The 27,169-nt window shown below is 37.8% G+C and overlaps 1 protein-coding gene and 1 long non-coding RNA gene across 3 annotated transcripts in view; one reads left to right on the top strand and one right to left on the bottom strand.

Annotated features, from left to right (window-relative positions):
• LOC124115933 overlaps positions 1-27,169 on the top strand; it is a 452,084-nt gene that overhangs the window by 144,796 nt on the left and 280,119 nt on the right. The window contains exon 5 of the mRNA XM_046477097.2: positions 7,869-8,011. Coding sequence (XP_046333053.1) covers positions 7,869-8,011 — 143 coding nt within the window. The remainder of the gene's footprint in view (positions 1-7,868; positions 8,012-27,169) is intronic.
• LOC124115934 lies at positions 23,179-24,838 on the bottom strand. 2 transcript variants are annotated; one of them, XR_006858048.2, is made up of 4 exons: positions 24,755-24,838; positions 24,314-24,494; positions 23,680-23,770; positions 23,179-23,354 (listed from the first exon to the last, which is right to left on the bottom strand). It is a non-coding gene; the product is annotated as an uncharacterized LOC124115934 (long non-coding RNA). The 2 variants fall into 2 exon arrangements; XR_006858049.2 differs by having other exon boundaries at positions 24,751-24,765.

The raw sequence follows: 27,169 nt of genomic DNA, 5'->3' as shown, positions 1-27,169 counted from the left end.
AAACCACAATCGTTTTTGTGAGAGAGTTGAAGGCTTTAGCAAAACAACGTGGTCTACGTGGATATTCTCGAATCAGAAAAGCTGAATTAATCGATTTACTCGGTTTGGAATACAATAAACCCCAGACTGTTAGAGAACTCAAAGCTCAAGCAAAAAACAGTGGGCTGAGAGGTTATTCTCGAATGAGAAGAGCTGAATTGATCGCTTTAATAGATAATAATGATGTTGATAAAAAACAACATGATGTTGATAAAAATAATGAGTTAAAATTTGTACCCACATCTGCCGGCATTGGTAAATATCTAAGAGGTTGGAAGATGGATATTAATTCCAACATGGATGTTAATAATGTTAAGCCCATCATATCGAGCAAAATTAACGAGGAGTTAGATGATTTACATAGTATAAAATACCAGCTGACGATTAAAATGTCATTGAGTAAAAGTAGAACAGACGATAGCACTGAATATACCGAACCATTTTTCCGAAGCAATCAAGAAGTTATAACCGAATCTGATACTATAAACACATCATTAGATACATCAATTCAGAGGATACAGAAATCTTTAAAACGCTGGACTAATATATTTAGATATAGCAAATTATATGCCCTTCAAAGGTGGATCTTATATAGATTTACCCCCGTATTATAAAAAGAAAAAAGCCATAATTAATGTAAAAAATAAATCCGATGACTGTTTAAGAATGATGATAAGATCTGCATTGTTCCCCATGATTCTAAAATTGCAAATAGACCTTCGAGCTATCCTCAAAATGATGGACTCAACTTCGATGGCATAGACGAACCTACACCAATCTCACAAATTGATAAGGTGGAAAAGCAAAATAATTTAGCTATAAATGTTTTCGGACATTCTAAAGAAATTGTTGTACACAGGATAAGCTCCGCTCCGGGACATATTCCCAGAATCAATTCATTTCTGATCGAAAAAGATGGAAAATATCATTATTCATGGATAAAGAGTTTAAACAGGCTATTATACGATCAAACAAAACATGCTAGAAAGAAATATTTCTGTGAAAGATGCCTGCATGGGTACAGCAGACAAGATCTATTAGAAGCGCAGAAAGAAGACTGCAGAGAGGTTGGACAGACTGCTGTCAGGATCGATATGCCTAAAGAGAGAAAAAATATATTAAAATTTGAACATTATCAAATGCCAGTACCGTACGTAATTTACGCCAACTTCGAAGCGCTTATCAAACCTATAGAAAATAATCAAGATAATAATCAAGATACATACAAAACTCAAGAACATATTCCTTGTGGGTTTGGATATATAGTTGTAAGGTATGATGGGAAAACAAACCCGCCCGTGATTTACAGAGTTCCCGATGCAGCGGGAAAGTTCCTAGAATATCTACAAAAGAAGAGAGAATAATCAGGGAAAATTTATCGCGTAAGAAACCCATGTGTATGACGAGGGATAATTGGAGGGCCTATAAGGGGTCAACAAGTTGTCATGTTTGTAACAAACCCCTGAATGGGGATTCTGTAAGAGATCATTGCCACGTCACGGGTAATTATCGGGGAGCCGCGCATAACGAGTGTAACTTGACACTTAAAATGAATTCTCAAACAATACCCATTCCCGTTGTGTTTCATAACCTTAGAGGATACGATTCACATCTCAGTATGCAAGCTATCTCAAAGACCGACGGTGGTTTAACTTGTATACGTAATAATATGGAAAAATACATACCATTCTCGTTGACTAAAACTATACATTATACGGACAAGGATGGGAAAGCCAGAATAAAGCAAAGTAATGGACTTAGATTCATAGACTCCGTACAGTTTCTGTTATCTTCCCTGGACAATTTAGCTAATGCGAACAATCCCGATGACTTTGCGATAACAAATAAATATACAAATAGGTTAACGCGTCATTTATTGCTGAGAAAAGGTGTATATCCTTACGAATATATGGATGATTGGTCTAGATTCGACGAAACTAAATTACCACCTCTTGAATCATTCTATAGTAACTTAACAGAATCTAAAATAACCGATGCCGATTATGAACACGCTCTGACGGTGTTGGATAAATTAGGTTGTAAGAATTTAGGTGATTATCACGATCTGTCCTTAAAAACCGATGTACTGTTACTCGCCGATATATTCGAGATATTTAGAAAGACATGTTTAAAACAATACGGCTTGGACCCGGCATGGTACTATTCCAGTCCTGGACTATCGTGGGATGCATTGTTGAAGAAGACCGGTGTAGAACTAAAATTACTCACCGATTACGATATGCACTTGTTTATTGAGAAAGGATTAAGAGGTGGTATATCAATGGCAGCGAAAAGGTATTCTAAGGTTAAAAATAAATTAATGGAAGGATATAATCCGAGTAAACCCTACACACACATATTATATCTCGACGCCAACAATTTGTACGGATGGGCTATGAGTCAACCTTTACCCACGGGTGGTTTTGAGTGGGTCAATGATATCAATGTGAATGATAACCCCAATATCAATGTGAATAAAGGGTACATACTAGAAGTTGACTTGGAATATCCAAATTCGTTACATAAAGACCATAACAGTTATCCGCTAGCTCCCGAAAGATTAATGGTCAATAAAGATTGGATGTCGGAATATCAACACTCCTTGATGGGTAATACTAGGTTAGCTAACATAGAAAAACTCCTACCAAATTTTAATGGATAAGACAAAACATATAGTTCACTACAGAAATCTCCAGTTATATCTATCGTTAGGTATGAAACTTAAGAAAATACAGAGTTCTAAAATTTGATCAAAGCCCTTGGATGGAGCCCTATATAAGACTGAACACAGATTTAAGAAAGATAGCCACCAGCGATTTTGAAAAGAATCTATATAAGCTCATGAATAACTCCGTATTTGGTAAAACTATGGAGAATCTAAGGAAGCGTGTTGATGTTAAATTAGTCAGATCTAATGAGGAAGAAAGACTCAGGAAACTTATAGCCAGTCCGGCTTTTAACAGAAGCAACATATTCGATAACGACTTAGCCGCGTTGCATATGCAGAAGAGTAATATAAAATTCAACAGACCGGTGTATGTCGGTATGAGTATTCTCGACTTGTCAAAACTCTTAATGTATGACTTTTATTACAACGAACTTAAGCAATACAGCAATAGATGCGAGGTGTTATAAAACGACACAGATTCTTTGTTGATGGAAATACAAACCGAGGATGTGTATAAAGATATGGCAGAAAAAATTGATATGTACGACACGAGCGATTACCCTAAAGATAATCCACTGCACAGCTTAGTAAATAAAAAGGTATTAGGTAAGATGAAGGATGAATGTGCTGGGACTCCTATAGCGGAGTATGTAGGATTAAGACCTAAGATGTATTCTATAAAGAAGTCCGATAATGGAGAGAAAAGAAAAGCTAAGGGTGTTAAGAAGTATGTGGTAAAAAAGCATATCAAACACAAACAGTATAAAGAAGCATTATTCAACGGTAGAACATTCAAACACGAGATGAACTCTTTAAGAAGTTACAATCAAAGGATATATGGATTAAGAATGAACAAGACATCATTATCCCCCTTAGATACAAAGAGATGGATTGATAAGGATGGTGTAACTACCTACGCTTATGGTTATTTAGGGCGGTAATACTGTATCGTTAGGAACTATGAGCAACTCTTCTCGTACAAATGCCCTGCCCGGTCCATCTTTAAGATATTAAAAAATAGGCTCTCCTTCTTTCATAACCAATCGACTAATGTTATATGTCTTAAGAGACCAAATCGGATCTGTTGCGCGTCGTTGGCCTCCTTCGAGTTCACCGGGCTGATATAAATATCTTAAGCTTACTCTATCCGGAAGTTTTTGTTCTTTGCCTCTCCTGGTGCTGAAGATTTGGAAGTCACGGATTTCATTTTAATTGCATCGGATGGTTTCTTCCCGATTAATCTTGTTACTTCATTATTCAGCGCTGATACAACAGCTGATAATCGTGTCACCCATTCGATTGATCTCAATCGTTCCGATTTCATTTCGATCCCATACTGATAGCCAAACAAACGTTCAGCTATTGTCCTGTTAAATCTTTCGACGATAGCTTGATTACGGTGGGCCTCTCTTTCACCACGCCTGATTTCGACATCGTGCTTTGTTAAGAGTTTAGTTATTGATCCCATAAACTCGCGACCAGGATCTACTTGAAATAGCTTAGGCCATTTTAGTGGTCCGCGTTTATATATGCGACATTAGCTACATTATATGTGCATTAGCTACTTCTGTTGAACCTTTCAGGGTTAATGGCTCAGCCTCTTTGTATCGACTAGCCACATCCACTACCTTATCGTAGGGAAGAAACAAGAGGTCAGCCTGATGAACTTCATTCGTTGTAAAAATATCAAACTTCTTCCTCAGTATATAACGCGGTGCTGGTAAATATATTTACCACATCGCTTGTTTCTTTAACCAATCCTTGGCCACATCTTTAGATACCTTAGCCGCGGTGGCTAATTTTTTTATTGCTCCTATACCTTTCCAATATCCTCGTGGGCTATAGTAAATTTTATTCATTATTAATGAATATTGATGTTTCTTTTAATACGACTTATGACGATCATTGAATCGCATCATCATTTACGCATAAAAAATTCCATCTGTAGTAGCAGTATAGGTATATAAATCTGGCATAGAAGCATTGATTGACTGTAGGTGGTGGTGAGCTAGAGTCAATTTAGTTTAATCTCATGACGATCGTTGACTCGCATCATCATTTACACATAAAAAATGCCACCTGTAGTGGTGGTATAGGTATATAAATCCGGCTCCAGTGGAGTTGCGGCAGAACCATCATTACCTATATTAATGGAGAACACAGACACAGGCAGATGATGATAATGTGTTTATTATAATGGGGGTTGCTGCTGTTGAAGAAATATCTGAAGAAAAGAAAATATCCTTCCTCCTCAACAGCAGCACATGAAGTCATATATTTGAAAATTTACAGGTATTATTTATCTTAAATATATAAGTACAAAACCCATTTTATAACTATGATAAAACTAACTTTAATGTTTAATTACAACTATCAGACTATAGAACACATGAAAAGCACATGGGCCAAAATGGACCATGTGGTTAATTATTTTACAAACTAGTTTTATAATATTAATATTCCATTTACTAATTTAATATTACTTTAAATGATATTATATATGTTATTCAATTTAATTCAGCACCCTAATATAGATATTAATTCCTGACAGAAGCAGATGAAAACAGATTGAAATGTGGCCATTCCATACCTGAAGAAAAGAAAATGTCCTTCCTCCTCAACAGCAGCACATGAAGTGAGGAGGAAGTCAGGTATGGAAGGAAGCTACCTGTAGAGGACCAGGGTGGCCAATTAGAAGACATTGCATTAAGCATCAAAGGAAGTGCTATAGCAAGATATAAATAGACTTAGGGAAACCCTACAGGTGTGAAAAAATGTCTAAAGATAGACAGAAGGTTGAAGGGGAAGATCTGGTGAGAGATTCCCAGAGACTGAAAATAAGGGTGTTGAGTTGTTTAAAGTGTTATATACTGACATTCAACTGTAGACAATACAAACATTGAACATATAGATGATTATGATGATGGTGTATGAATAATGATGTAACTAGGAAGAATATGATAAAGGTACCCTGCTACATGTCCATCATTCAATTTCCAAGAAGCATGTGCCATATATGGAAGTGTTACTACGATTTATAGTTATCAATTAAACTAGCCCAGTTCTCATTGTTGTTGACCTGCTTGACAATGAAGTGAATTAATCCCATTGGTTGATTGGTGTAATTGTATGCAAATTAGATAGGCATTCTGTGACACTATCAAGATATTAGACAATGAAATATCTTAACATAATCTCATGATTACATTCTTGTGAAACTTGACCCAGTTCATTTTGTATGCTCTACTTGTCCACGTGCATGCTAGAAAACGTATATCACTCGTCCAACATCTAAACCATACTTGGCACGGGCGTCGTGCAATGGTATTTTTCAACCCCTGGTTCTGTTCTGATTTATAAACCTATAGCAGATTTTGCCTGTTGTTTACGATACAGCTCATTTTCACACAATGACCCTAGGGCAGGTCTTCCGGGAAGAAAACCTAAGGTGTAGGTTTTACTTTTCAAAAGTAAAACCTGTTGACAGGTTTTACTTTTGAAAAATAAAACCTGCTCAGTAGTCAAGTTTTACTTTCTAAGAAGTGAAACATCGGATATTGTAAAACCAGAAAGAACCACAACACAGAACGTTCTGTTTCTGTCAGCAAAGAGCCAGAGTCAAAGAGACTAATTACATTTTATTTACATGAACAATGAACAATATCTTAAAAATATAGCTGTGGATGCTGCAGAGAGTTGGTACCACCCTCTGGGACATGGGCGAGAGGTCTGCTTGGTTTGAGCGTGAAACCCCTCCTGCTTAACATTTGGCTGCTGTATGTATTTAACACAAATTAAAACAATAAAAAGGGATATGATTGGTTGTTGATACACAATGGGGTGTGCCCTATGGTAAATGAATGGCTAGACAGAGAGGAATACTTAATTGGACTAGCACTAATCTTGTTGACATATTTATTGGGTGCTTGGAAAGAGATTATGGTATCACTATAGATGAGCTTGTATGGGGCTAATCCTTAATGAGTCTAAATGGAATTATTTGCTGAATGTTATTCTAACATAGGTGATGACAGATTTACTTAAATAAAATAGTACAAGGCAATCTATAAGACTATGTAGACATATATCTTTTGTCTTTTTGGATATTATGTCTGGGAGATGGGATCTTGTTACCTTAGGCTAGCATCTATCTAAAAAGCTATAACTGAAGCTACTGATATTTTGTATCTGCATTTTACCTTGATTAATGTATTACTTGCTAAACTATAATCATATGAAATTTTGTATAAATGTTCCACATTGATAACTTATAAAAGCCCTTGCTGTGGATCTAATTATTATATGAAAACTTAGTATAAATGTTATATCATAATAAAACTATGACATCAGACTCAATATTATTTAATACAATTTGTAATTTAGGGCAAGTAGAAGGGTTTTTCTTTCCTCTTATTTGTACGTTTTAGAACCAGGAAAGAAACATCAAAACTATTACTATATAACCGCCTTGATGGTCTCGTGAAAAGACTGTCTGCCCATAGATTGGAAGGTCAGTGGTTCAATCCCTGGCTATGCCATACCAACATTTTTTAGAAGATGGTACTTGTTGTGACCCTTGGTATTATGGGGGTAGAACATAATCTGGTCGGCTCGTAGTCAGTGTACTGTGTCTGAGTGGGGTATTGAACTGCAGCATTATATATCAGTGGGCTGGCCCTATATTAGTCTGGACTAATACAAGGAGTCACAGACACTTGTGCACACATGCACATACAGACAGACCCTTGAGGTATACAACCAGATTTCACAAGCAGATTTCACCAACAACTTCTAATGAGGAATTTTTTCATATTATGAGCTTTTTATGATATTTCTACATGGAAATATTTCATGTCAACACAGCAGAATAGCCAATCTCAATTATTCACCAAAACATTCCAATTGGTGAAAAACCCAATATAGTGGTGAAAGTTATATATGTATGGATAACTGAAAATAAGTGATGGCTTCTGGTGTTTGTGAAAAAAGTGAGCATGTCCTGCCCTATTGGTAGCACTCGCCTCTCACAATTTGCGTATTAAATATGTGTTGGTTGATAATTCCGCACAGCAGTAAGCATGAGCCTGGGACATTTCATACCTAGATCATATTGACTGCATGACCACTGTTCATTAGTTACATATTAAAATATCTCTTTCAGATAACCCAACAGGCACTCTGTGCAGGCTTTGAGCTGTTTGACTTCAATGGAGATGGTTTCATCTCCAGAACTGATTTTCTTCGAGTACTACATGAATTTGGATTCACCATTACCATTGATGAATTAGACAACCTTCTGTCAAGGTAAAACATAATCTTTTAATGAAAGTGTGAGGTGAGATCGATGCAGTTTATAGACACAGTTTCATGTGACAGTTCATGTTGTCAAGTAATGGCACCATTTTGGTTGCCTGGCATTGTCTGAAGTTTTTACACTTTTGAAAAAAAAAGAAACGCACAGGTGGATTTTTAGTAAATTTATTGTACCTAATAAAGTTGATATATTTAATTTAATAACATAAATACAAATATGTAATTTTGGAGCTCGATAGTCACATGTTGTCATTGAAAACTGTTCATTGTCATGTCACATAAGGCCACAAAGTTGTGGCAAATTCAGTATTTTGTGTGACACGCCCAGGGAGCAATCACAGCTCTGTCTCTCCTCGGCACTGACTGCTTAAGTGTACGGATTCTTTCGATCGAGTTCATCCCAGAGGTATTCGATTGTGTTGAGATCGGGAGATCTCGACTGCCAGGGCAAGCTGTTGATGTTGGCATTATGAAGGTAGTTTCCGTGACACGAGCAGTAGTCTAGGGAATGGGGGTTCTACCGTAACTCCACTGGAGCCAGATTTATACCCCAGTACCTATACTACACAGGTAATTTTTTATGCAAAAAACGCCATGCAATTCAATAATCGTCATGACTAGGAGTTCTTCGTTCATTTTACAAGGAGACCAGACTGTATGCTCTTCTACGAAATTGGAAAGAAACAATAGATAACCGTATTTGGATGGTTTGACATCCCTGATATAACATATACCTTGTAGTAATTCTCTCATTTAATAATTTTGTCCCGGAGCATAAATGCTTTGATAGCTTTTTCAAGTTCTTCCTTTGTTGGCTTGTAATTCTCCATTATTATAGACTTATGAAAGCATTCGTTAAAATGATTTTTGATTTTTTATTGTGTGCGATACAATGATGTATCCAGAAAACAATCTATTCATAATCTCCAGCCAGTTCTTTGGTTTTGGCATGGAATAATTGACGCGCTTGTTGTCTCCCCTGTTCTGTGAACTTTCTTTTCTCGTCTTCACTAATATCACTGGTCTTACGAGAATTTGATCGAATTTCCTCCTTCATTGCGTTGTATTTGGTGAGTTCTGACAACACTAAAATCCTCCTTGGATATCTTGCAATCAGTCAGTGCTGATCCTCAATGCTATTCAACTTTGCTTCCGCGAGTATATGAATACTGTCATCTTTTAATGCTTTCTTTTGCAACTTACGAAAAATAAATTTAAGAGCTATTCCTGCCAGTCCAGAGACTCTGCCTGCCATACCAAGTACGATAGGCGCGGTGATTATAGTTGAAAAAGAAGCTGCAAGCAGCAATGTCGGGCTCCATCTAACACTGCACACAAACGTCCATGTTCGAATCCTCCAAGGGTTTTTACTTGTACCAAATCTGTCAAATGTGGGCACCACTTGCAAGGTATCGCAGCAACGAAATTGTCATGTGCCGGGGTGTCCAAGTCTGTTCTAAACCCATTTCCAACCTTGAAAATGTTCGATTCCTCATAGGGTTTGCTTGTACCAACAATTGGTGTGTTCCAGGGGTGTCCCAAATATTAATCAAATATTACCACCAAGCGGTGTTACTTTCAGCATGCAACCAAGCACAAAAGATGAGGTACATATGTCAACTTTCAATAGTTTCTGTGGAGAACCTTACAAGATATGATCTTTAAAGTAAAATTTCGGTGCAGAAAATCATCAAAAATCAAAATTCAATAGGGACGTCACTAAAAAAAGATATCCAAAATTGGCTTACAGAGTTAGATGGGTAATGTATGGAGACAATTCTCAGAAAGTTTGAATGCATTTCATGCAGTGAATCCAATATGGCAGCGAAACGTGATCAATGACCAAAGTCAAAGAACAAAAAATATCAAGGAACTGAAGCAGCAGATACATGCAAGGTTTGAAAGTAAATGGACAAACGGTTGTGGAGCAGCAGGGCTAAATACTGTAAATCGTGAAATTAATGCTTCCAAAAGAATGCGACCACTGGACCCTAGCCAAAAATGCGACACCCCCTCCTCTCAAGCAACACTGGATTTCTATCTAAAGATGTCCTCAGTCAGGTTTAGAATCCTCACCTTAATCCAACCTTACATTAATCCAATCACACACCAAATAGCACCGCTTATTAGCGCTGAGTAAAGTACTTCTGCAAAAACAATACATGCGCGCTGGCCCGTGTCGGCCCTTGACGCAGCACTAAGAACAAAGGGTGGCGTCTGTCTGGACTTGCAGGTGTGATCAGTGATGACATAAGTGAGTAGAACTCTTGTCTTGACCCCAGCAGTGACAATTCACAGGATGTAATTAGTGTTTGAATGACATTGTTAATATACTTTATATACAAGTGCTGCTCAATAAACAGTGATGTGGAATACATCAGCGTATGTCTAAGTTGGTGTTTTTGCTATCAAAAATGTCTTATTGTAGATATAAATGCGATGTTTAAAAATGCGAGCAAAGACCACTTGCATTTTTCGCATTTAATTCACGCTCACGTTAATTTCAAGATTTACAGTATATCGTCAAAAAATACTTGTTTTTCAGTTATCTGCCCATGGCCTTTGGGCCTACAGCCTTTGGTTTTTGGCAGGCACTAGTACCCAACAGTCTACAAACACACACAAATTTTGAACAAAATCGAGCCAGCGGTTTATTTTGCTAGGTCTGGTACAAAAATCAGCAGAATATTAAATAATAATAATAAATAATAATTAAAGCTGCAAGCAGCAATGGCGGGCTCCAAGTGACACTGCACAAACGTCCATGTTCGAATCCTCCAAGGGTTTTCTTGTACCAAATCCATCAAATGTAGGCACCACTTGCAGGGTATCGCTGCTACGAAATTGTAGTGCCGGGGTGTCCAAGTCTGTTCTAAACCCATTTCCGACCTTGAACATGTTCGAATCCTCAAAGGGTTTGCTTGTACCAACTCCATTAAAATATAGTCACCGGACATAGCCGCTATGAAATTGGCGTGTACCAGGGGTGTCCCAGTGAAAAAGGAAGTGCAGTCTGCAAAATGAATTTTGGAACAGACAAGTACACCATGAGAACAAGCCTACACAGCAACTACTGTCACACAGAACCAAAACTGAAATTCCTATGTCATCCAAGCTACTTTCACCTGTTGCTCTAAAAAAACATCTGGTGTCTTCAAACTCCTTTTAGAACTGAGAGGTCAACAAAGACAGTATTTCAACAAGACCGCTGCTGCCTGCCATTGAACCTCGTGACAAAGTGAGTTCTCACAAATAATGGGTTTGATAGCCTAGGACTAGTAAGACAACTGGATCAGTCACCCAGATCCTACATCATATGTTCGGTAGGTAAAGACCTAAGAAGGAATAGAAGACAACTCTCATTTCCGCATGAGAAAACACCAGTGAAGCTGATGTCCCCACCAGAGGAATAAACACTCAACACTAAAGACACTAAAACACAAGTTACAAAGACTAAAATGAGACATGAAATAATGACAAAGAGAAGTAAAGACACAAGACCTATGGTGGTGCTAGACACTAATGTGACAGTTACCAGGAGTTGCAGAATTATTATGGTTCAGTTCGGATGTATAAAACCGTCCAAATGGTGTGCTGGTTTTCTTGGAGGAATTAGTCAGCAAAGAGATGAATTCACAGGAGACTAATTACAATTTTATTTTCAAAAAACTATGAACAATTTATAATATCTTAAAATATAGCTGAGGGTGCCTCAGAGAGTTGGTACAACAGTATTATTCAATGCAGTGTTTAATTTCAAGCGTTACAATTTCAGAGACACTGACTTTATTACTCTCTGGAGAACTGTCTTAGGCAGTGTCACATGGACTCATTAGGTAATTTTGTAACTTATCCTGCATTACTCCTTAATGCACTTACTGCTGTTTTTTTGACAGAAAGACAAACTATTTGAGGTCCAGCTGCTATGACGTCACATAAGAGCACATTACTGCTTTGTCACGTCCATGAACGGACGTACTGTAGTATACAGATGCTACATTGCGTGTTTCTACATTCATCCTTTACTATCATATTATCTTCTGTTTATGTTTTGTGCCCTTTGTGGTCTTCCCATATGTATTTTGTAACATTTTATCGCTCGTTTGTGGCTCTAGTCATGGTAATTTACAGGCATATTGTTGTTCCATCTGCCATTTTTGATTCACCATGTGGCCACATACTTTCGTGTCTTGTGTTCTGAATTCTTTTATTTGGCCTGGGTAATCTATTAATTTTGTTTTACCTCATGTTTGTGTGTTTTAAAGCTTTGCTTTTCACGACTGTTTGTGTAATTGTTTGCTGGCATAAAAAACGAAAAGTTTTTGAGTTACATTATGCCCCCCGTTTCCTGTTGTTTGCTTGTCACATCAATATGACTTTTCTTAAATTACAGAATAAATCCCTCGTACTCACTGCCGCGGGAACAAATCTGGTTGGGCCCCTCTCTGCCTCTTTGCCTTGGGGCGGTCGGGTAGCCTAGTGGTTAAAGCATTCGCTCGTCACGCTGAAGACCCGGGTTCGATTCCCGACATGGGAACAATGTGTGAAGCCCATTTCTGGTGTCCCCCGCCGTGATATTGCTGGAATATTGCTAAAAGCGGCGTAAAACCATACTCACTCACTCTTTGCCTTGATTGTATGTACAATGCCCTGTACTTTCACAGCACAGTCCCCTGTCACCTTTTTCCTTCAACTCCTACATATGAGTAACCAGGAAACGTTTAACTCAACGTACCCCTTACATCCTGAGGCAGCTAACATCTCTGCGACACCCTCCCTCATTGAGACGTGCGCCTTATTACGGCATCCTACGCCACCCTTGCCGTCACCTTTATCCACGATCTTGTCCCCCCCTACCGTGACACCTTTACGAGACCGCCTACTACGACTTGACCATTTTCAAATCCTCAAAGGGTTTGCTTGCATCAACTCTTTCAAAAGTTGATGCCGTTTGTGGGACATCACCGCTATGTAATTGTCATATGCCAGAGTGTCCAAGGGTGTTCTAAGCCCATTGCTTGTGCAAACGTCGTGAGAAGTAAGCAATTGGCAATTGGGACATGAAGAACCAAGTTCGTGAATCTGACCACCCGATCCCATTAATTGCCTTTTATGGCAAGCATTATTGCCTCTGAAGACAAGCTGAAGGGTTGCTGAAGACCAATTCTATCCCTGATCTTCAAGGGTAGTATAAATTATATTTACAAAATATCACAATGGTAAAAATACCAGGTAAGGGAGACAGATTCATGTGTGCTAGTACCTGACTGTCGATTCCTGATTGGATTGTAACCATGTGATGTTTATTGCTTGCAAAAACTGAATGAATTTCTAGAATAATATTGGTTTGGTGATTGTTTCAATGAAAAGAAGGAAAACATCATACTGGTTGTCTGTGTTTTTAATGATCAGTCAGTGGGGTATTTGTCAGGAAATTAAATTGTACATTGACAAAAACGTCATGACAAGTCAAAAAAGGTGTATTTTTCAATGTGGTTCATATGTATGTCTTCTTCATAAATGCATTGCATATGGTAATATATTTTCTTTTTAACAACCATTTCAGTGGACATTGTTAAGGGAGGTGTCTCTATTTGCTATTAAACAACTGTTGCAGAGAACACTGTCACCAATTCCTGCAACACAAATGATGTCACATCTCTCACGCATGTTGTTGATGCAGCTTATCCTTTGTTCTTATTTGGGGGACTCACATACATAACACTTATCCTCAGACCAGGGTGAAGCAAATTAGTGTGTAGATGGTTATGCACGATGTGTTCACAGTTTGTATTGGCCGAGAGCAGCAATTGGCCCAAACACAGTCCAAACACAACCTGGGTGACAATGCAGTTTACTGAGCGCCTTGCCTGGTACCAGTATATCAATTCCAGCGCTATACCATCACCCCTGTTCACGCACCACTGCATTCCACTTACCAATCCACCTGGGTTTAAGGGAAGCAGACAGGCCTTTGTGTGATGAAACACCCCTTTACGGTCTTAGGGAAACTGACATTTTGATGGTCAACAATTCCCGCCAATTCCTACAACGCACACATCACATGATGATGTCACAGCTATCACACAATCACACTGACGCATTGGGCTGGGAGAACACTCATACATGACACTTATCTTCTCTTTTACATGTCCTCAGTGCCGGTTGAAGCAATAAGTGGTCATACACTATATCTTCAAAGTTTGTATTGTCTGATGGAGTCAGACAGTCAATACACGACCTCACATCACTGTGGAGAATATCACTTTCAGACATCCTATGCAGATTGTGGTGGCCTATTACACTATTTTCTTGAGAAATATATTTCCCGTTGGTTTGTGACTGAAAACTTGGTGTAGTTCTGTTCCCTTATATACTAGGCCTACCTGTCAGGGTTTATGATTACAACTTTGGTAGAAACAACTCTTGTCACTTCATTATACAGCTGACTCAACATAATTTTGTGTACACACGTGGTGTCTATAGTCCGTTTTCCGCAGATGTTTTCTTAAAAAATTTCTACTAGCATTATGAAGTACAGTCTGTCTGCCACTACTGAAATCAGTAATCTATAGTTGCGGTAAAACACAGTTGCAGTTCACCAAAGCAGGACACAACATCATATCCCACGACGTCGGGTATTAATTTTAGAAATAAATGTGTAGAAGGCCCACCTGACAACAATCGTCATGATTCCAGCGTCAATTGAAATGCAGTGAACGGTGCTTATTTGTACCTTTTAATGCAGCTTCTTGGAGTATCTTCACAGCATACAATGTATAGATGTAAATGAAAATCAAATAGAACCACCAAGCCACTTTAGTTTTCACATCTACCAAAGAACAAAAATACGATGTTGTATATAATACCAAGTTACGATGTTTTCCATGTTCAACCGTTGCAGATATGAGCATAAACATACATATATTTCTAAGTCTGTTTCTGCTTGCATTGTCCACCAGCAGAATTAGTTTTGGATATTGTATCTGAACTGGGCAGTCCATAGCGGATAAATACAAACGCAACTTACATGAAAATTGTACACAAAGGTCATGAACTATTTCATTAAATCTATATGTCTATATAACAGGTCCATTCAAAAACATGGCTCTAGCATCAACAGAAAGGCAACAAATTGATGTAAAACAAATATTTATGAGGCGCTTCAGATGATTATTAAACATGAATTATGTTTCATTTCTCTCTCCGTAGTTTTCAAAGCTATGTGGTAAAAGACAATTAGGCATGGCTATCCACAATCATCGTCTACATACACACACACAATTTGGTCGAAATTGGACCAGCGGTAGCCAAGTTACAGGTGTTCAGAAACACTAAACTGATCGCAGAAGCAGAGCAAGCAAAAACACATTTTTTTACTTGAGAGCGGATCAGTAAAACACAGGTGAGGTTTTAACCCTCTTGGTGCCACGGGACTATATATGGTCCCTCACTTTTCACAAATGCATAGTGCCAAGGGACCATATATGGTCCCAAGAAAATGCCCCATTTTAAACTGTAAAGATTGATATCAAACACTGAGTGCGCAAAGTAAAAAATATAACCATCATCACCCCAATCATCTTAGCTTTAACATCGTGCAACTCATACTTTATACAATGCTACGGATTGCGAAATATGGCGAGATTAGTAAAGTGGCTACCACACTTCTCTGCCATGTTTGAACACCAAGCGAATGATGGAGAATTTTGATTATGCACCCATGTCACATACACATAAATATTTTGAGAGAAATTCCTTGTTCATAAGAAATAATATGATCTGAGAGGTCAGAAAGACATGTTCTTCACAACTGTATACTTATTCATGTAAATACAATTCTGTTCATTCTTCCCCGCCCTTAAGGCGGGGAAGTATACGGGAAACGTTAAATTTGTGGCATGTATGTCGACATGTTGGTTTATTTGAAATTTCAAGCCACGCATTTACGGAAACAAAACATACAAATCATGTGCGTCGAATGTTGATGCTATTCTTTTCCAGCAATAAGAGATACTTCAAAATCGTCTTTATGTAGTTAACTGATGCATCTGACCATTTCTGGTCATTAGCTGACATTATTAAACCATTCATGTGTAATCCGATGTCCTTTTTTCCTCAAGGACTAATTTTCTGATTTTCACGGTGCATACAAAAGAAGAACTGTGCTCCGGAGATCGTAAATAACAGCATAATAAAAATTATGTTCTGAATATGCTTATTCATGAACAACGACGACATCTCAATTTAAATGTAATATGGCTGAATTCCATATTCTACATACCAAACTTTTGATTGTTTGGATGCTCATGTTCACTGGAAATATTTGGAATAGTTATATTCCGTATTTTGAATTAACCCAGTGCCCCGTGTGTGTTTTTTTAATCAGTGCACCGCACATAAGCACATGTGAAACGTTTGGTAGCAAAGTCAGCGAATTTGCATCAAGGCTGTAGTATTTTTCAACCGTATAATGGAATTCAATGTACAGCCGTAGCTCTGGTCACTCATATATGTTGTGTCCCATAGCTCAAATCTATTTGCGTCTGTATCGTGTTCCACTGACCTCGATAATCTGTTGGATGAAGGCACAGCTCTCTACAGCCACAAAGTTAACACCGAAGGCTATGAGGAGTATTTAGGTCATAATCAGTTCCCAGCAGCCACTGCCTCACTCGATATTGTCTACATAACAGATCAGTTTTATGGCTCCGTCACAGGTGCTCCAAATATTGAAGCAGGGAAAACAAATTTCATAGAATCATTTCAAAAAGCAATATTGATATCCCCGTCACTTTTGGTAACTTTTAATGATGTCTCCATTGCAATTTTTACGGATTTCGATTCGTATGCATTATTTGACTGTCATCAGCGGAATGGTCTTGGTCAGATTGATCCGAATGGACAAGCTGTTTTACTTCTGTTTAGTAGTATGGATGAATTGTCATGTTACATCTTAACAGTATATATATCAGGCGACTGTGCTTGTCGTAAGAGGCGTCGATCCCAATTGCGTGGATCGATGCTCATGATATTAGGAACTGGATTGTCTGGTCCAGACTCGATTATTTACAGAACGCCGTCATATAGCTGGGATATTACTGAAAGCGGCGTTAAACGACAAACCAATCAATCATCATCATATGAACTCAAACCAGTCATTGTTACAAGTAAACCACATTCCACAACAGTTACTGACACTGGATAAAAAACAGTATATACAAAAAAAACAAGTAACTCAACTCATCATGATCACAATTACTATTCTTTGAAAGAAAGAAATACAAAAAAAACTGACCAAAAAACGTAAAACAAGAGACGAGGAATCTCCGTTATTGATTAGTCCCGGTATTGAAATGTTCTCCAACTACGTGATAATATTTTGAGTATGTGCATCTGTGGTTGTGACAAAAAGACCTTATCTAGTATGACTTTTTTAGCCATATGGAGCCCTTAGTATTTTCATTTACATTATTATAACCAAATGCTAAGTGTAAAGAGAATGTGATCTATTTTTTGAGTATGTGCATCTGCCAATGTTGTTGGCAGTTTTGATACTATTTCCACATGTTTACATTTGTGCCAGAAATTGCTTCCATTTCCTTCGATCTACTTTTTAAATAAAGACCCAGGTAAGAATAGGTCTTCAGCAACCTATGCTTGCCGTAAGAGGCGACGAACAGGATTGGGTAGTCAGGCTCGCCGATTTGGTCGATGCATAACATCATATTCCAATTGCGTATTTCAATGCTCTTGGTGTCAATCACTGGATGATCTGGTCCAGACTGGATTATTTACAGACCTCCGCCATATGGCTGGAATAATGCTGAGTGCGGCGTTAAACAAGAAACTATTTTTAAATAGACCTACCCTATGCAAATGTATCAACTGTATTGCCCAATACTCAAAATAAATAATATTTTTTTCCACAACAGCGTTGTGTTATTTGTGGTTAATATAATTATGCTCCATCATGCCTTTCAGTAACATCATAATTATTCGTTTGTGAGGCATCACATATGGCGGGGAACTTTGATGCTCTGCATCAATGTTTTCTTGTCCCTTTACTAACAAGTTTATTTGCACATTTCATATACTGAACTGCAAAAGAAACTTCACCCCAAGTAACATGAAAAGTTGTCATTTAAATATCTGTCAAAGTTTCTAAAAATATACATTACCTTGTCCGGAAAAATGAAATTTGATGATAAAAAAACCAAAGCAGATGACAATAAAACTGATCACCCAAATGATCAAGGCAACGGCCATGGTAACCCGATGCACGTGACTTCCTTGCAAATTGAAATGCACATGCATTCCCCCTTCTCTTGACCTATAAAAATCCACCCAGATTGGATAACATTTATCTGTTGTTGAATTGCTACCACATGCCTAGATTGACAAGAAATCAGCGACACCAAGCCCTTGGCCGATTACCAGACCACCAACACTACAGATGACCGACCACTTAGTGGAAGACAAAGGGTCACCACTCGACGTCAGGATCGTCAGATTGTGCAACAACATCTTCTAGATCGCTTTGTTAGTACTGCGTAAACTGCTCTACAGACCATGGGGACACACCAGCAACACATTAGTGCGGACACCGTGCGTCGACAATTGACAAGCAGACAACTCCACTGTCCCAGGCCACACCGAGGACCCATTCTGACACCACGTCATCGCCAGGACCGTCTTCAGTGGGCAACACAGCACCAGCATTGGTGCCACCAGCAGTGGAGAAGAGTCTTCTTCTCAGACGAGTGCCGGTACTGTATCTCAAGAAAGAGAGAGAGAGAGAGAGAGAGAGAGTCTGGTGACGCCGTGGGGAAAGTTATTCGGGTGCTTGTGTTGTCGAGAGAGCATCATGGTGTGGGGTGGAATTGGCCTCGCACAGAGGGTCGGCCCTGTGGTCTTCCAGAACATCGGTCCAGGGAGAGGCAATGGTGTCACAGCAACTCGGAACATTCATCAAGTCTCGAGACCACACGCAATACCTCATTTGGCACATAGCTGCAACCACGAGTTTCAGCATGATAACGCCCGTGCCCACACTGTGAGAGCAACAAGAGTGGGCTCAAGTGCCTATGGCCTTCATCAACCTTCCTCCACCGAATGGCATCAGAACCATGCAGTGGCCTGCCCTCAGTCCCTATTTAAATCCCATTGAGCACCTGTGGGATGAGATTCAAAGATGGCTGAATGACGTCCTACCAAGGCTGACATCTGCAGCTGAACTGCGTCAGGCGTTCCCCAAAGTGTGGGCTCAAGTGCCTATGGCCTTCATCAACCGCCTCATCCATTCCATGTATCGACGTTGCACGGTAGTCATCAATGCACATGGCAGACACACGAGATACTGACTTGTAATGCCATTTTCTCAGAGACTAGTGTTGTGTTTCACTTTAAGAAAATTTGACACTTTAATTTCAACCTTGATGATCAGTTTTGCCAAGTTTCATCTTTTTAATAAAGTATATTTACAGTGTTTGGACAAATAAGGTTTCTCATATATCTATCCATGATGACGTTTCTTTTGCAGTTTAGTATATATTTTTATTGACTATCGGTAATGGCAGAATGGTCGGTACACATGAGAAAACGACATTGTATAATTCCATTCCATTTTTGACGTTCACTCTAATCTTCTCAGCATTAATATCGTGTAACTCTTATTTTATGCAGTGCTACGGATTGCGAAATATGGCGAGATTAGTAAAGTGGTTACCGCACCTCTCGACCGTTTTCTGCCATGTTGCACTTCATGTGAATAACGGCGATTTTTTTATTATGCACCCATGTCACATACACATAACTATCATAATATCCGACAGCCAATTTGAAAAGGAAATCTGATCAGAATGGTCAGAAAGATTTACTTTTCATCACTGTACAGTTACTGGCGTAAGACTACTATAACGTTTTGTCTGCAACGGAAGTTTTTTGTTCAAGTATTGCATATGTTTATCGACTGTGTGTCATGACGATTTTGCACGGCGCTAGAGACGAAACGACAGTGCAGATTGTCTTTCTGTTTATGATGCTGGGCACGTTCGCATCTTATCTGTTTCGCGATTTCTTGTCTACCAGTTGTCCTACATGCTAGCCTGTTTCGACAAATAACTGCTACCTTTTTCATATGAAATTACTAAGAGTCATGAGTGAACTACCTGGCTGTGTGAATGACTTGCCCTAACTGTTTCACATTTTGTCGCAAAAAATGATTTCAAAAGTGTGGCCACGCCCCCTAATGTGAGTTGACACCATATTGCAAACAATTTGTGTCTAGGTCGGTTTCACATGTGGTAGCTTGGCCCCCGTTTCTGTCAATGGTACACGCGATACAAACATAAAACAACTATTGAATACATCGACATCACTTCTAAAATGATGACAGCAATACCTTTTTGCATTCGGGTTCACCGCTTATGGATACGATGTGCTGTAAAGTTTGATTTCGATGTGTTTTTCCTTTCATGGAAACTGTGATAATGGCGCTGTGATTGGTTTGCTGAAATAGTATTTACCTTGAGTCTAATGTACATGGTACATGCTGTAATTGTACAAGATACATTGATAACCATTTGTGTATGCATATTTATCATCAAATACACATTACTAATCTCCTCAGAAAATGGAATATATTATCATAACATGAAAGCACGTATGTCAAACATTCTGCCACGGATATTAGATCTAATTAATATTAGATTTACAAATTATTGATGTACACTGTACTCTCGATTAACGTATGATTATCTATTGCAAGTCTTCAACTCTTATTTGATATGTTATTTGAAATGTCAGCAATGAGTAAACTTATTTTTGTTGTTGTTACAATCTGCAATTTTATTCGAATAGGCTAATAGACGGTCGGTGATTTCCCGCTGCTGTGAATTTGTCGTCTGGACAGATGCAAGTGATTTGACCTTACGTGTTGTGACGTGGATGACGTCACATGAAACAGCTGATCTAATGTTGTGGTAGTATAATAGGTACACGTGGTTTCATTTTACAAATAACAATATTCTCTTTGACTGAACTGGAAAGTATGTCTAGTACATCACGATTGGAAAATTTCCACGGCTACCGACGAGTGAATGAGACCGCTAATCACTTGACTAACACTGTTAGAATATTTGGCGCAGTTTTCTAATATTGGTATGTTGACATGTGCTTTTCATATCTGTTCGAAAGCTTGATATTGCAAGAAAAAAATGGGCATTTAGTTGAGTAAGGGAATGAAATGTTTTACACTGAGAAAGCTGTCAAAATGGATCCAATATTAAACGACCTAGATTTTTAATATTTTAGCTTCATCTATTAGAATCTCGAATGGTTCAAATTATAACATCAACAGTAAAAGTATTTAGATCTACACACAATATATAGATAATTGATTTCTGAAAGAAAAAATGTTTTCAGTGCAAATGTGATTTCATTTTGATGTTTTATATAGTATTATTTATGTTTGTTTTATTCTGCATCATCTAAATTATCATAAGTTGTATTTCATCAACTGGCCATACAAGTATATTTTGAACAAAGGTCTAAGTAAGGCAGCCAAGTGTGAAATACAAGCTGAGACGAGGATGTATCGTTTCCTTGCTTTAAATATAGCCTACTCTACACTTCTTGAACTTTCAAATTCAAGTATTGAAATTGTCCAATTACATATCGTTTCAAGCTTTTTATATTTTAGATTAAAACCATTAACAACACATCATAACATCCGAAGTATCAATAAACGGTCTGTGTGTTGCACAACAAAGCAATGACATATGGCTCACGAGTTACGAGTGATCGAAAATAGGATTGTTGATTTACTTTGCTGCTCATGAAAACGTTTCAACAATTTTGATTGAATCTACGTGTACTTACTCTTGGTTGGTATTACGTTAGTATTATCTTGTTAATTATTATGAAATAATAATAATGCCTGATATGGAGCGATGTCAATATGAGTTTTGTTAGGGCTGTTTAGCGATCTTTCACATTTTGTCTTTTGAAATATATGATGTCAATTACCCCGAGGTTGTTTTTGTCACTAATAAAAGAGCACTGTCTCTGAAACATACATGGACGTAACCGGGATTTCTTCAAGATAAACATTCAAAACTGTCATTCGTATTTTGACATAATCTTTGAAACGATCTGCGTATGAACTAATCATGACCACTTCCGTCAATTTTGTTTTGGCGTAAAAATACGGACAATTTCATTGGGATTTTTTTATTGGTGAATATATCCCTTACAAAAAAAAAGGCCAGAAAAGATACATCCGAGACCACCTTAATCATTCCCCGCAAGGCACATTTTTACCTTCTCCGCAGGGTCTTAAGGACGTCTCTAGATATTCCTGGCAAATGTCTCCACACCATCACGGCAAACTACTCCAACTTGCAGCTTGCTGAGAAGTATCCAAGACTTCCTTACAGTACCTACTGAAGTAGTCTCCGATACTTCCTCAAAATTAACCTTATATGGCTAATTAAATATGCTTTGAACCATCTCGGCAAACCCACTTAGGAAGTCCCTGATTATTCTCCACAAACGTGTGTGACATAATCAAAGATGTTTCTAATGCATCCCCACAACACTTGCAAGGAAGTCTCCGAAGCGTCTTCTCAGACCTATCAGGGGTAATTAAATATGCTTTGAACCATCCTGGGAAACCTTCTTAGGAAGTCCCCGAATAGTCTCCACAAACTATTATTAGGTAATCAAAGATGTTTCTGAAGCATCCCAGCAAAACTTGCAAGGAAGTCTCCGAAGCATCTTCGCTAACCTATCAGGGGTAATTAAATATGCTTTGAACCATCCCGGGAAACCTTCTGAGCAAGTCCCTGATAAGTCCCCACAAACTTGTGTTATGCAATCAAAGATGCTTCTGAAGCATCCCCGCAACACTTGCAAGGAAGTCTCTGAAGTGTCTTCACAAACCTGTCATGGGTAATTTAACATGCTTTGAACCATCACAGCAAAGTTCTAAGGAAGTCTCCATAACAAAGGTGTTTCAGAGACATTTTACCTTTCCATCATTTTCAGTAATACAAAAGATGTGCTTACATTATAATCTAGTCTTTCAACAGCATCCCAGAAGTGTCTGGGAAACATCCTTGCCAAACCTGTACTGTCAAAATGAGATAACGAAGTTGTATAGTATTCTCTTTATTTGGAGTAATAACAGCAATAACAAGTAGCCAGAGGTGGACATCATCAACAGAAGATATCATTATATGGTAGCCATCATATGAAAGTGGAAGTCATCATATGAAAGTGGAAGTCATCCTCGTCCTGGCAGGGGTCGTCATGGAAGCTGTCCTTCAAGAGGCTGAAATGGGATCAAATGTTATTGTATGTCAGTGACATAATGAGTAAGTGAGTATGGTTTTACGGCGCTTTTGCGCAATGTTCCAGCAATATCACGGCGGGGGACACCAGAAATGGGCTTCACACATTGTACCCATGTCGGGAATCGAACCCAGGTCTTTGGCGTGACGAGCGAACGCTTTAACCACTAGGCTACCGGACAGCCCCAATCAGTGCCATAAACTAATTACTTTATGTCAGACGTCAAGGAGACGCATTAAAAACTATTACAAAAATTACTTTTTTGGGGCTACAAAATTACTGATGTTATGGTCAATGAAACAAACCATGGCTCATTCACTTGAAGGCATTCCTAAGCGTGCAGATCTTCTTGCTCACCACAAAGTTCCAGTTGTTTTTTCTTTGCCGGTTTCAGAACTGATGAAAAAAATTACATGTTACACTGGATGATAAATCAAAGCTTCATAATTCATGATACAGTAAAAATAAATTGCAAACAAGATAAGAGCATTAAAATTGCACTCAGGTGAAATGGTTCCAGTCCAAATGTATGATGACTTAAAAGTTACAAAACCTACCACTTGTACCAAAACTAGATTTTAAATGATGTCAATTAGTTAACATCTTGTGATTAGATATTCACTTAATATTGATATGTCCATGTAAGTTGACCAAAGCATTACACATTCAAATGTCATTGTGTTCTAGAAAAATGTAAAAAATGGTTTTGACATTTACAAGTACTCATATTTGCTCAAAAGTTAAACACAGGAAGGATATTTAGATTGTAACACCTATTGATTCCTTACTATGATTCTGATATTAAATTATAAAAATTAAACCTTTACCCTACAAGTCTGTGTGTGCACTTTGTAAGTACCAGTTAGTTTCATAACTTATTTGGTTACAGTTCCATTAACCTGAAATGAAATTTACCTGACACTTAACAAAGATACTGACCTTCGAGTACCACATCGGTGTCGGTAGCATCGTAAAAACACCAAGTTGCTGGCCACCAGGCAGCAACTGGCTTCTTCTCCTTGATCCCTTCTCATGAAACAGGCGCATCAGCAGGAGTTCACGTCTTCCTATGAAGTATCGTTCCTTTTTTGTCTTTTAAAAATCACCACAAGGAAGGGGGCTGAAAAATCAAGTTGTATTCATTAATAACCTAAAACTAAAAGGCGGGTATTGCAGCTATTGCTGGTCACAAAACAAAGTTGACACTGGCAACTTTGCCAAAATTTCAACAACCTGGTGCCAGTCCAAAACGTAATTCTAGATCTATACCGCGATGGCGATGGAGCATGTCGACGGGGAAAACGATAAGTCCACAACATTTACTGGGAACATATATCTATTTCAAACAATCGTTACAATACATGAGTTTCCCTTACTTACGAGTTCTTAAAAAAATATCAACCAACATCCTCGTTATAAAACAGCAGGTTACAAAATGGCGGCGATTTCCGTACTAATTACCATACAACAATGGACATTTGTTTGTAAAAAAAACCTAAGTTTTAATTTCAAATACAACTTAAGACAAATAGAGTTTAACATAATACAAATATATAATTTGTTATCTATTAATTCAATCATTTTATAAACTTATAACTACAGTCTGCGATCATATTTCACATTTCAGTGACCAGATACATAATTTGTTTTGAAAAAATACTATTTATCTCAGTCCCACATCGGTGCTCTCCGTAAATTTTACGGAGAACCACGATGTGATCGAAACATGAAATCTGAAAGGCCTGCGCAATATTACAAAATTACATCTGCGCCTATTATTTTTCATAAATAGTCCCAAATTAGATGAGTAAAGGGTCTAATATTGAAGTTTCTAACTGACTTATTTCAGTTTGAGGTTCCAAATTAGAACATAAATTTACGATTTATAAATGGAGCTTGAAAAAAGATTTCTCTTTCAGCAAATGCTAAAACTAAGTTCAATATCTAAGTGAGAATTGGTTTGGATCGGGGGTCGTTTCGGTGGATTTATTTAGCATAATTGTTATGGAGACAATATAGAGGGATATATTTTAAAAATATATTTATGTAACACAAACAGATCTAAAGAGTACCTACCGTTTGTTCAGGAAGATATGCGTTGTCATCCTTGCTGAACTCAGAGTCGGCGTAGATTCTATCTCGATGAAGGTTTGGTGACTCTCTTTTTCAGTTTTTGCTTCTCTTTCAAATTATTTTTTTTTATCGATAGATTAAAATATTATTCACTAGATCTATTTCCCGCAATGTTATTGAAAATAGAATTCTCCGACACACACTTTGACAATGGGTCCACATCGAACAAGTCAAAGAGCAAAATAGAAACGTGTCAATCAAATCTTTAAATATATTTTACAAAGTAATAAATGAAATCAACAAAATTATTTATCCGTCTAAAAGTTGTCAAACTTAGATATAAGTTATCATTTCCATCTTTTCGTGCGATCGCGTGTGATGCGAGTCAAATGGCATCGCGGCTTTTAATAGTTTTATCGCCTCGATTTCTCCACAATGTTTAATGCCAAATATATGCAAGAAAAATCTTTGTCTCAGCTCGTAACCTGGCACGATACATCCACAAAGTTTCATATTTTTAATATAGATCGCGATTTCCTGCTTAAAACGTTCAGAACAACACGATTTAACAAAAACCTTCCGTCAAAGTCTGCTATACACAAGTACCGTTGCTGTAATTGGTTGTATTAGGTCACGTGCTCAATTTGACCAATCACGAATCTTATAGCAGATTTCGTCAAGAAAGCGTCACCAGAAACCAATAAAATAGCATGTTCTAGTAATGTAAATACTCAAGGCGAGTTGACTGTCGTGTAGACAAGTAGAGATTGCTGCAGAGCATCAATAGCTCCCCGTCATATAATGTTATGTGCAGAGGAAGGAAGTGTAAGCTATGGGAGGAGAGGATTTGTGTTAAGTACAAATTGGTTGTTATTAATGTACTTATCTTTGGAAAGCACAATAAAAGAAACAGTGTGTCAGCACAAAGAAAACCAAGGCAAGAAAACTGGGCCTGTCAGGCAAACCTTGATGTTTACCCACTATTAGTACCAATAAAAAAATCCTATATAGATAACACAACAAATGTCACTCTAAAGCATGCTTTTGCAGCAAATATCAATATTTCTGGTCAAAATGTTGGTTGGTTTAAATAAAGCAAACTTTTAAAATAGTAAACACAAAAAATGTAAAGAATACACTCTAAATATACTTCAGTTCAAATGTAAAAATTCACGCAATCATTAATGGATTCCCATTTATCTAGCAGCAAGTTAGGAACATACAGTTTGGTCACGTTATCTATAAATATTGAGAATTATCTTACATATTGTAAAAACAAAGGCCATAGGTCACTTTTCTCAAAACTTCGTTTAAGTAATCACAAACTAAAAATTGAAAAAAATGTAGATATACAAAAACCCCAACCCCATTTGAACAACGTCTCTGTGAAACATGTGATGTCTCAGAAGATGAACAACATTACGCACTGTCTTACATAATACAACCAAGAAAGAGAATCACAAATAATCCCCAATCATGATAAAGAATTTGGTACACTCTGTTAAAAGGAGCAGATTCTTAATAAGTTTACCAACAGTTATCCAGAAACAACTTCCAAGATCCGTTAACATATCAACAATTACAAACAAATTCCTTGTACATGTATGTACAACATTACCATAGTTTTGCTCAATTCTCATATTGTTTCCATATCATTACAAAACCCCGTTTTAGAAATTAAATTCTACCTCTTTTGAATGTTGAATGTTCCTGTGTTTTTTA

The sequence above is a fragment of the Haliotis rufescens genome, unplaced genomic scaffold (assembly GCF_023055435.1).
Source record: "Haliotis rufescens isolate VD_foot unplaced genomic scaffold, xgHalRufe1.0.p SCAF_5, whole genome shotgun sequence".
NCBI classification, from domain to species: Eukaryota; Metazoa; Mollusca; class Gastropoda; order Lepetellida; family Haliotidae; genus Haliotis; species Haliotis rufescens.
This window is presented reverse-complemented; position numbering and strand designations above follow the sequence as displayed.